The sequence below is a fragment of the Carassius carassius genome, chromosome 4 (assembly GCF_963082965.1).
Source record: "Carassius carassius chromosome 4, fCarCar2.1, whole genome shotgun sequence".
Classification (NCBI taxonomy): Eukaryota; Metazoa; Chordata; class Actinopteri; order Cypriniformes; family Cyprinidae; genus Carassius; species Carassius carassius.
This window is the reverse complement of record NC_081758.1, coordinates 17,696,437-17,709,387: the sequence shown is the minus strand read 5'-3', so window position 1 is coordinate 17,709,387 and position 12,951 is coordinate 17,696,437. Positions and strand designations below refer to the sequence as shown.

Genomic DNA, 12,951 nt, shown 5'->3' with positions numbered 1-12,951 from the left:
GTTAAACGATTAAATGTTAAACAATAAAAGGAGGTAATTGCGTGTTTTGTATCATTACTGGAGCCATTAGAATGTGGACCTACTTTCCCGGTGTTTGCCGAGATTCACATGCTTCAAATGTCCATTAGCCTGTTGCTTGCTATACATGGCTAGCACTTACAGAGACTGCAGACTGATAGTAAGAAATAGGAGTCTTGGAAAGCTGATAATGCTGAGGGATTTGAAAGTTGGCAGTGTGAGTGCTGGGTTTGTATACTCGGATAAGGCTGAGACTGGGTTTCATGGCGGCGTGTGGACTTCCTGATAGCGCTGTTAGTGTGCATGGAACACTAGACGCCTCAGGCTGGCAAAACGAGCACTGGCACTCACTTCCTGCAGATTTGCCGTCCACACCTGGCCAGTTCCAAACAAAGTGCTCCTTCAGAAAAGAGTGTGACCGTGGCAGCAGCCTTCATATCTAGCAGAGAGGAAAAGAGGTGGGGTGGGGGGTAGAACGTGAACCACGGAGAAGACTTGAAAATCACAAGTAATTAACCACTAGCGAACACACCAAAAGCCAGTAAAATGACAAACAAGGCCAACGGGAAAGATGTGGGCAGAATATCAGCATGCTCAGGGAAAACAGCAAATGAAAAAGGCATGGTGGGGGGTACAGACACCTTAAGAGAGCTCTTTAAAAAAGGAGGTGGAGGTATGTTGCTGATAAACACAAGACTGTACTGTGACATCGCTGTGACCTTGTTAGCATGGAGCTAATCTTGACAAAATTTGCTAGTGCATTGTTTCAAATCAATATCTCATTAACAAACTACAAAGGCCTAGGCAAAAGACAGCTCTTGGCTGCATGTGGGCAGAAAGGTCATCTCTCTGACATCTCAACCTGTCTCTCTCAAAGCCTGTGATTGTCAGATTAAATTACTGCCTCATTTTAATTGATGTAAGGGGGGAAAAGGCACAGACAGTGGTTTGTGTATCATTTGGTGGTGAAGGCCTGCTGTGAAGACCCTTGCCTTGGCTTCTGACAGCAGATTGGATGTGTTTCTTGGTTGACCTAACGGGAAGATTGGGAGCAGACATCTGAGCCGTGTTATAGCAGGATTCGCCCCGAGAGCGATTACAATGCACAGCTTCAGAGAGAGGAGATCTCAGATGGTGGCAAGGGTTGACGAGCAGTTCATACGCAAAAAAAATAACAGGACAACACGTACATACAGGCACATTGAGACAGCTGCCTCAGACACAGTCACTTCACATTCCCTCTCTCACTGTCTTGCGCTCTCTTGCTCTCTGAGAGAATGGCAGAACAACTCAGAACAGCAGCAATAGATGGTTTAAAACAAATTGTATGAACAATTGTCTGACTGCTGATGTAAGCTATGCAAGTAAACCAAATTGAAAAAAGAAAGAAAACGGTCACAACTTGTGCATTTTTTTTTTACATTTACTGTCAAGAAAGCTTTGCTATCCAAAGTTTATCTAAGTGGCTTAAGTTTATGTTGAAATGTATTTATGTATGTATTTATTTCTTCTCATATATATGTGACCCTGAACCACAAAACCAGTCTTAAGTCGCTGGGGTATATTTTTAGCAATAGCCAAAAAAAAACATTGTATGGGACAAAATTATAAATTTTTCTTTTATGCCAAAAATCATTAGGATATTGAGTAAAGACCATGTTCCATGAAGTTATTTGGTAAATTTCCTATCATAAATATATCAAATCTAAATTTTTGAAAAGTAATATGCATTGCTAAGCACTGCATTTGGACAACTTTAAAGGCGATTTTTTTAGCACCCTCAGATTCCAGATTTTCAATCTCGGCCAAATATTGTCCTTTTTTATTGTACTTAATTATTCAGCTTTCAGATGATGTATAAATCTCAATTTTGAATATACACACACACAAACTTTAAATACAATAAAATATAATACTTCTTTTGTTCAATCTTTACATATACATATACATATATATATATCTACACACACATAAATGCATACTTGGACTAACAGAAGCCCCAACTAAAAAGTCAGTGGAGCTCAAAATAAATAAATACAATCACACACACAGCAGATGCCCACTCACTTGAAACACCAGAGAACCTCGTAACCTGTGATTCTGACCTCTGCTGTGGCCACATCACTAGTTCAGAAGTTTAATTATGGCATGTCCGGTCGCCACGCTTGTGTTGGCAATGAGGGGTTATGTGGAAGGTCTTCAAGGCCAAAGTTCACATACACACAGAGGACCTCCAGAAGTGTCCCTGAACTATGGGAACACTGACTGAGGCTGATACAACCCGAGCCAGAATACAAGTCTCTTGACATCTCCGGCTCGGCTGGGCCATATCTAATAGACATGTAGGTTAGGTATGTACGAGCCATGCATTGGGAAACAGTACATCTCCAAAACACGGATTCCTCTCATCCCCGGGGGAACAGGAGAGAGAAGACGGGGGATAAATAATGGATGTCGTTCCTGTGGAGACGACGGACGCAGTAGAGGTACACAAAGTAGGAACACCAGCCGTAACCCCTTGAACCGCCGATAGGTGACACCTTTATATGATTCTGGAGTGCCTTTTAGGGACAACACAACATACTTGCATTCATAATCATTTATAATACTATGCAAGATACTGGTAAGGCAATACAACCATATATGTCAACATTTGGGCACAGTTGTGCTGTTGATTTAATATGCTGAGTAACATCATATTTCCCTGCATGTCCGATATTAAAATCATTGCAACACACTTTGCAAATGGCATGGGGATTGCTGATATGGCTTAGAGATATGAAATTAAATTATTCTGTCCGGCTGTTGTTACATTTATTTATCTTATTACTATTATGTTTTAAGAAGAAGGAATTAATTATTTAGCCAGGATATTTCTATTCAAGTATAATAAAAAATTATCAGTTTCTACAAGAATATTACAACTGTTTTCAACATTAAATATAAAAAGAGGTTTCTTGAGCAGCAAATCTCCATATTGAATCATTTCTGAAGAATCACGTGATACTGAAGACTGGAGTAGTGGCTGCTGAAAATTCAGCTTTGCCATCATAGGAATAAATTGCAGTTGACAAATAATCCTATTATTTATTATTATACTCAGGCTGCAAGTCCTTATATGGAAATACTCTGGCCATAAAATATGCTAATTACTAACTTCAGGCATGTGCTCCCTAAAAAAAAAAAGCAATCCAATGTGAAATTGTCAGAAGAAAAATAAACTATGCAAGTAAGAAAACTTGTAGGTAATAATTCATAAAGACCCAGTGGGCCTTATTCATGAAACGTGAAACAAATTTCTGTGTAAACTGCACGTAAAACTGTTTCATGAATAAGGTCCAATGTGTTGTGCCCCATTACATCAACCCAGAACATTTCCATCGTAACTATAAAGGCCATTTTTCAGAATTATATAAAACAGATCCAACACTTAAATGTTACTGCCTCGAAAATCAATTCATGGTAAATACGACAAGAAGCAGATCTGTGTGTTACAAAACAATGTAAAGCAGAGGCCTAGTGTCAATGGATGTTTTATTTTTCTCTTGTTAGGTCATAGCGTGCATGATGTATGAAAGTGACGGCGATCTTGAGTGTTCAATAAACTCATGCCATCTCCGCAAGTATCTGACACTTAAAGTTCTGCAGGCACTTAAGAAAAGAATAAACGGAGAAATGGAAAGAGCAAGAAAAGAAGAACACCTCCTACAAGCTGCTGCATCTGAATGTTTGACGAAGTGCTCTCCCTTTCTCTCAGAGCCAAACCGTTTTACAAAAAAAAAGCAACAATAAGAAATGTGAGAAAAAAAAAGTGTTAGGAGAAGGATTCTAGTCATTTACAAAAATAAGTGGTGCTTTAGAGAAAGGTTGAGCGTACTGGGCTTTTTGTCCACTTGCTCTTTTCCCCTTGGGGCTGGGGCCCTAAGCTGGGTCCGCTCAGGCCTGAATGAAATCTTTGGAAGCTTCTTAAGCTCTGAATGTGGGTTTTGTTCTTGCTATTCCTCCGCTTGGCTGACAGAAAATAGGTAACTAGATTAGGCCTCAAATTCAGAGTAAAGTGAACTCCCAAAAAAACGTTGTATGCCACCCCCACTATTTCAGCCCCCCGGTTCACATGTCCACCCCTCTCCTTCGGCGTCAGCAGACGTGGGCCACTGGGGCTGTGATCTGTAAGATTGCGGAGAGATTAGTCCGGGCTGGGGGCTCACAGCCTGAAGGGGGGCTAAAAAGTAAGAGTGCTAAAGGCAGTTAAGGGCTCCTTAATGGGGGTAAGGAAGTGTATTAATCAACTCTGCGCTACCAAAGCCCGGAGCTGCAGGGCCCGGCCAGAGCGGCGTGCAGGTGGTCTAGTGCTCTACGGGGAGTCAAGGAGGGGAGGAGCGGAGGTTCAGTCATGTACAATGCCACTATAAAAGATTAAAAACTTTGGGAGAATGGGACTCGCTGTGACCCGCCTCCTACTCTAGGAGCTGAGAGGATGGGTTGAGAGGAGGAGAAAACACACACAAGCTAATGTATCTGGACATCAATGCATTTACTAATTTATAAAAAAAAAAAAAAAAAAAAGAAAGTGTGTGAAAAATTATTTGAGTAGACTCTTAGACAACAGTCTACAATCTTATTGGCCGCAATGCTTCTATGTGTTACTAAATAATGTGTGTGCTAATATGAAGTCATGGAGGACTTCAGTGCTGGTTATCAAAACATGATTCCTATGTCTTTGAACACAAATATATAAATTCATGTGTATGATGCCTATGTCTTTGTACACTTTAGTCAGAACATGGTATCTTACTGAAAGTTTACTGAAAGCTTAAAATAATAAATTAATTAAATAAGGTTACCTAAAACAATTAATCTAACAATAAACAATCAAATTTCTTTATTATTATTTGTAAATAAAAAGGCAAAACATTTTTGGTAATTTTTGGTCATTTCGGTTACTTTAGAAAAAATTGGGTCACACTTTAAAATAAGGTTCAATAAGATTTGTTAACATTAGTTAACTGCTTTTTAAGCATTTATCGATCTTAGTTAAACATTAATTTCAGCATTTACTAATACATTAAATTAATATTTCTATCTTAATATTACTTAATGGACACAAGTTAACAGTTGTATTTTCATTAACAAATATTAATAAAAAAGGCTGATAAATACGGTAACAAATGTATTGCTTATTGTTAATAAGTTAATGCATACAAAGTTCAATGCAAAGTATTACCAAAAATACTGGAGTCAGTTTGTGTTGTTTTTACCTTCAGATACAAGTCATTAGGAAACAACGATACAAATTTTAAAACTTGACCAAAAGTGTGGTTATGATCTGTTAAAAATATTCAATTATATATTATATTATATTATATTTATTATATTCTAATGAAATTTTGTGTAGTACTTGCCCATGTAAAACTCATCACCACTATGCTAAGCACCTTCCAGGGCACTGCTATGCGGCTGCTAATATGTTCTGAGAGGTTTTAGGCTTTTGTTTGATTACGAGCCCATTTGAAAAGAGCCCACCATTGAGTTTTAGTCATATATTGTGCCTAGAAAGGTCGTGGCTTTAAATTTAATAATTACGGGTTAGGGGATTAGAAGGAAAAGAAGCATTAAACGACACAGATTATTTGCAACACTAATAGCAATGTTTGTCTTAACATTCACAGCTAATAATGTTTGTGAATATTATGAAACTATTTCAAACGTTACAAAAGTCTTTCCACAATATGATTTTATGCCACTATAATCACTTAAGTGCTATTGCACATGAACCCTTAACAAACATAAAGGAGCTCAAAGTATACAAATAAAATGAAATCAGAGCGCTGAATCACTATATTTCAGCCGCTGACAATGTGCTGCAGGATATTAGTTATATAAAAACTAAACAAACCAAAAACACACATAAAACTAAAGCTTTCCCTACAGTGGCAACAACAGCCTCTTAATGCTCCCTACAGGAATTCACAAGCACACATACTGTATAAGTCACAGACACACATTCATCAGCGCAAGTCCTTGTGCTGGTCTGAAGCATGGAAAGCAGGCAGAACTGGACTAACAATCTCATACTACTAGACTTCTAATGTGCCAAAAGTTCAGGAGGAGAGCGAGAGAGATGGTAAGTCGTCTCATTCTATGAATCCCAAACTATCCCAGCTGAAATATTTATAAAGACATTAATATGGGTTCTTCCATTCCTCCATTTCAGGAGATGTACACACACTCCTTCTCGATCTCTTTCTCAACACACAGAGGTGGAAAGAGTACAAAAATATTCTACTCAAGTAAAAGTACCATTACATTAATGAAATTTTACTTAAGTACAAGTAAAAGTACCAATCTAAAAAATCCACTCAAGTAAAAGTAAAAAGTAGCTCATTTAAAATTTACTCAGAGTAAAAATTACTTAGTTACATTTTAACCAGTGGGAGGGAGTCAAAAATGGGACAGACCAAGGGTGTCAAACTCAGTTCCTGGAGGGCCACAGTCCTGCACAGTTTAGATTTAACCCTAATTAAACACACCTGATCCAGCTAATCTAATCATTTAGGTTTATTTGAAAACTACATGATATGTGTGCTGGAGCAGGGTTAGGGCTATGGCCCTCCAGGAACTGAGTTTGACACTCCTGGGATAGGTCTATTAATCTCAAACTAGTTGTTTTTAATTAAAGGAATCAGTTATTTAGAATAATAAAACATTTGGGCTGTTATCTGGCAAATCAGTATCAACAAACTCATCTTTTCAATACAGAGGAAATGCAAAAGCTTCATCGGACGTGGCATTTAGATGTATTACACTGTTTAGTGCAGGACAAGAATGCATTTAACCTGCAGTTACAAATGCATGAATAATGTTTTGATATGCCAGACATAAAATGTTGAATACTCATTTGAAATTATAAAAACTTAATTATAAAAAAAAAAAAAAATCAAAAGATACTTTAAATGTGAAATTAAAATGGCCAGTATGTGTCAGCAAGTCACTGTTAATAAGTGAGTCATTGCGATTGAACCAAATCATTTAAACGGTTGATTCATTCAGGAACGAAACACTGTCATGTTGCTCAGAGATGCAAAATTTTGCTTTGGTGGCTGTGTTTGGAATAAATTTTTGTTGTAGAAATAGAGCAAAAACAATGGCAATATGGTGTCTAAAACGCAAGTCTCTTAGTTTACTGTCCTGTTGTAAAAAAAAAAATAAATAAATATATATATATATATATATATATATATATATATATATATATATATATATATATATATATATATATATATCTGTGGCGGCTGCTGGTCTTTCAAAGAGGGGAAGCTCATTTTCGGCCTACATTATAACCCTCTGATGGTCTTCATTTGTAGTGACACTCGGGGTCTTTTTGACCCCAGACAATAACATTTCATTTTGTAATAGTAAAATATTTAAATTTTTTACAAATATAATTTTACTCTGTTCATTTATGTTTTTACTAAACTTTGTACAGTTTTTGGAGGATTTAAATCTTTTACATTTCTATAAATAAATACATATTTATTTAAATAGGCTTTTTTTTTTTACAAAAAAAGAAAAAAGCATTTCAGGTTAAATTCACTTCATAAAAGACCCAGATTTCTAACTTTCATACATGGGGATACCATGGATAATTTTATAAGGTTTAATGTAAGATTTTTGCCCATTTTTGGGGAAATTCAGTTTAAAAATTTTAATAAATCACTTTAACCACTAGATGGCTATAGTGTGTGTGTGTGTGCGCGCGCACATTTTCAATCTGTCTTAGTTACCAATTTAATTTTGTGGTGGTTCTGCATTTTACAAATATCAAGAAATATTGCCGCAGTTTGTCTTTCGAATACACTTGAGAAATCCGCGATCATGGGACTGAGCGTGAAACAGCTTCTCCGACTTCTTATGGTGCAGACCGCTGTCAGTCAAAAGGAGATCGACAGATCCTCCAATCATCACGCGGAAGCCCAGTCTTCATTCACCTCCAGAGACGCTGAGCGTCCGTGGGCGGGACATAATCGCAGCATTTATCCAATGACCGTCTAGCTTCGGAGCACTGAAAAAAACTGTTCAAAGCAGCCCCATCGAAGTCAATGGACGCTCGGCTTCAACAGGGAAATGCACTGTGACGCTACAGGAATGTATGAGAAGAAAATCGAGTCAGCCGACACGTAGCTGATTAACACAATACATAATACACAATAGTACATATTTTACCGTTGGGTTTTTTTTTTACATTAGAGGGGAAGCTGAGCTTCCCTTGCAGTCTTAAAGAAATCCCCACTGATCTATATATATATATATATATATATATATATATATATATATATATATATATGTGTGTGTGTGTGTGTGTGTGTGTGTGTGTGTGTGTGATTATGATTTTTAGAGGAAAAGACAGCATTCTTTGTGTGATTTTGATTCTAAATGATGTTGATTGATTTCATTCTAAATGCATTTCAACAGACTGAATCACACAGTGAAAGAACACTCTAAATGCGCGCGTACATCATTAAAACAACAATTATGATATTATCGCAGACAATATATATCGCACACTCCGCACCAATCTTTTTGGCTAATTTGTGCAAAACCTCTTGCTAAAATGTCAAAGCATCATTTTAACCACCAATGCAATGACGCAATTATTTAGCTCACCTCTATATGCTTACGTGGGGTTGATGTCTTGTCGAGATTTTATAAACTGCTAGTTTGGTCTCCCTAGGCAAGCACAGCATACACAGCATAATAGAGCATCATTTCCTTGAGTTCAACTTCAGAATATGACGGGGTTTCGTTTTCAGCGGTGTCTGCACCACTAACGCCTGTTTTGTCCGTCTGCATCTTTCTTGTGATTTTAGCGGCAGTTTGCCCTCCTGCCCATTATTTACTGACATAGCTTCCAGGGAGCGATTTTTTTTTTACTCAGTAATTAATGTGTTTTAAAATGTAGCGAAGTACAATACTTCAAACAAAATATACTTAAGTAAAAGTAAAATTACAGATTAAAAAAAATACTTAAAAAAGTAGAAGTACACAAAAAAGCTACTCAATTACAGTAACGCGAGTAAATGTAATTCGTTACTTTCCACCTCTGTCAACACACATTGTTGCATGTGCGCAAAAAGATGTTAGCAGCATCCGGCTTTTATAGATACTGACAGTGAGTTTTTCCATTATACACAGCAGCCTGGAGATCAACTTCCTCTATTCACCACATCAACACTGATGAAACGCCTCAGAAATGGACGAGGTGTTGAAATCGCAGATTCAAACTCACTGATGGCTATTTCATAGATTTTATTTCTTTTTCTCTTACTGAATGTGCACGTGCGCACGTGTGTGTGTGTGTGTTAATCATCTTCATCTGGGCAACACCACAGAATTCTGTCCTCAATGAGAATTTATTAAGGAAGGACAGGTGTCAGAGTTGGTTTATGGCGATAAAAAGAGGGTAATTAAGAGAATTTGTTTACAAGGAGAAGAAAAGTGAGAGGTTTGATGGTTTTAAAGCTGACTTGATGCTAATAGTGCAGATAATGAAACCTCAGTGTGCCTTGTGTGTGTGTGTGACACAGTAGCCTCAGAAGTGTGTTGACAGCTCCCACACCACTACTGAGTCAACGACGGTAAATGACAGCACAAGGAGTGTGACGATATGCAAAATGGTGATAAAAAAAAGCGCTAACTTTCGGGAGACAACTCTGATGTATTGCCAATTCATGCTTCCTTGTTTCATCCGGTTGCCTCATGGTCTTGCATTAGAAATTATTTGTTTCTCTGATTTAGAATGTATCATCTGTGGTGTGCATAATGTATACGCAATAAATGTGTGTTTAAGAGGTATAATCTTTGAAATCGGTATAATCTGGGACTAAGATACACTATTTGTCAAGATACCATTACGTTTCTGTTGGCTTTAAGGTCATTTGCATACTTTGTTCTCTTGAAGTCAGCATGAAAAGAAAATTCATGCTATCCATTTTCTAAATGCTTGTTATTGATCTTATTGTGACCGATTCATCCATGCATTTTTATGACCTACTAATTTTTAATGAAAATATCTTCCTTTGAAAAGAACATGATTCTCTCTGTAGACATATGCCAGACTTTTCCAATCATTTAATCCGCTTGAACCATGTAACCTCCATTTTTGAGAGCAACTGACACTTCTCAAAATCTATATAGTCAAGTCCCCACCTTCCTTTTATTTGTATTTTTTCAAGATAGCCTGTTATAATTGGATGTGTATCAAAATATGGAAGAAAGGATTTGCTGCTACTTCTGTTTCATCAAGTCCTTAAATGTTGACCAAATTAACTTAGCAGATATTTGCATTTAACATTTACTGCATTTCTTTACTGAGAAAGTAACTTGTCCAGCACTGCACAGAGTTTTGTCCAATCAGATGCTCTCTAGAATTAAAATTTCCTTCTCCCTAATGGTTCAAAACTGTGATATAACTAATGTATACTGTCTATTAAAACTAAATGAATGAATTGAAATGGGAAAGCACTTCGGTAGAAAGTGCATCAAGGAATAAAACAGTGAGTTGATGTAAAATCTGGATGTTGTCCAAACTCTCCACAGCCTCCTGTCTCCACATGTGTGGCCCTAAAACCCTTCTCACCTCATATTCTTTTCTCTCTCTCCATACCCATCACCCTCCCTCAGCCACTCACTCGTATCGGGATGTGCTCCATCTCTCTTTCCTTCTGTGGGTTGCGATACTTCTCATAAAAGTCCTTTTTTTTCTTGCTCTCCCGCTCTTCCTTCCTCTCTCTCTTTTCAGCCGGCTCATCAGAGGCATACGGGGACGGTTTCTTGGCTGAATCCGGAACCTTCTCCACCTCCAGAGAGTTTTCGTTGGGGTTCAGCACAATCACCCCGTAGCCCTCCTGAGAGACAAAGCACACATACAAATGAATAAACAAATAAACAGGCTCCAATGCTCTTTCTGATTGTGTCTGAGTTGCCAAAACAAACCGGGCCTTCATAATAAAGCAAGGTGTCCGGGGAGAGGCATGTATGCCAGGGCTGTGAGTCACGGCATTGTGTTGCATGCAGTAGAAGAGTGAACTGTTGGGAGAGGGATTAGAGCGGCTCTCCATGCGAACCGAGGTCAGTGTTGCTTTCACGTGCGCTCAAATTCAGCTTCAGCTTCACTTAGTGAGCTGACATTCACCATAAAGAGCAATACTGATACTGAGGAAATCCAGGAATATATTTCTTTTTTATAAGTCAAAATTAGAATTTTTTTAGATGCATGTCTAATTTTAATTCATTTTTTTACATTGCTGTAAATTAACTATAATATTTTAAATCAAATAAAACCAAAGAAACAAAAAAAAAAAAAAACATACCATACAAAAAGCAAAACAATAAATAAACAAATAACACATTTAAAGCATTTAATAATGAATTTGTATCAGTGTCTCGTGGTATTAAAGTGTCTTTATAGAGAGAAGGGCAGATATGAATAAATGCATAATACACAGCCAAACTCCTGCAGAAGAGAATCACCAAATCGAAGTTTCTCCCAGACGGCTGAAAAAAAAAAAATGCTACTACATCTCATTAAGAATGACTATTTTAAAACGACTACATTACTTTCAGAAATTAAATACAATTATTTAACAGTTTAATTATTTCAATTATATAAAAACTAAATGTGTTAAAATATGAATAGCATTTAAATCACAAAACATTCTTATTACAAGGTATCTAATTAATACTTTTGAAGCAAAAAAAAAAAAAAGTTTTCTAGATGACAAATTCTATATTTTTTCCCACCAATATAAGAGCTTCAAACAATTTGCATTGCTGCATCGACAAAGAAACAAAGGTTTCATTTTTAAAACAGCTAATTAAAAATCAAACTGCTGTCAATAGCAAACAATTATAATTATTTCACAGGATGGACTGTCAAGCAAGCATTTTCACGTCTAATCAATACAAATAATCTCACACCAGCATTTTACTAATACAACTAATAAGAATTAAAAACACTAATATAAGATTATTATGTGCTCATATAGTTATCAACAGATTTTATAATACATTTTAAAACCAGAATTTAATTTACAGTTAAATATAAAACAAATTAAACTGCATGCATATTAAACATTTAACACAAAATCAATGCGATCATTAAATTATAAAACTGCAGCTAGTATAATTAATTGCGGTTGAACTCAGTTTCTGATTAAATCAATTTCATGTTCTTTGAAATCCAGTCAGACAGTCTGTGGTGTTGAAAAGTAGAGGAGGGGTTGTCAGAGTTAGTCTAAACTGACCAGAAGTGGGGTTGAAATTTGTAGTTAGTCGTTGGTGTCTGGCAGGCTGGTGATGTTGGTCGGCTCTTACTGTGGTGTAGTGGTTAGACAGAGTGGTGAAGAGGCTGAGTGAAGCTCGGTGCCACTGCCCACTGGTGGCAGGTTGGATAAATGACTGAAAAACCAACAAACTCCCCTTTGCCCATTCTTATCTTTTGTTTTAAAATAATAATGTCTTTAAAGCAGAGGTCATACAATAATTTGCATAAGTTGACTAAACTGAACTGTTTTGAACTTAGGTTCATGCAGTGCCTCTGGTCTCATTTTTACCATATTGATAAAACCTATTTCCAGGAATACGGGGTATTTTCAGCATTCTTCATTCCTATCATAAAATCAAAAATGTTAATTTCTCCCTCAAAATTGTCAAAACTTCAATCAGCAGTTGTAAAAATATCAGCAAATGAACAGGTTTTTCACATTTATCTGAAGTATAAAGTTAATTAAAAAAATGAACAAATTAAATGATCCAGAAAAAGGTTTGAACGGAGTCTGTATATTACAAAAAAAAAGTACAAACGAATAATATAAAATATATAAAAATAACAAACTACTTATGAATATTATAATGAAATAAGAATACTAATAATAT

The 12,951-nt window shown here is 36.6% G+C and overlaps 1 protein-coding gene across 2 annotated transcripts in view; it reads right to left on the bottom strand.

The window, feature by feature from the left end:
- The window catches only part of LOC132138834 (cotranscriptional regulator FAM172A homolog), a 188,995-nt gene that overhangs the window by 113,873 nt on the left and 62,171 nt on the right, over positions 1-12,951 (bottom strand). For both annotated transcript variants that reach the window (XM_059547708.1, XM_059547709.1), the window contains exon 7: positions 10,707-10,922. In XM_059547708.1, coding sequence (XP_059403691.1) covers positions 10,707-10,922 — 216 coding nt within the window. The remainder of the gene's footprint in view (positions 1-10,706; positions 10,923-12,951) is intronic.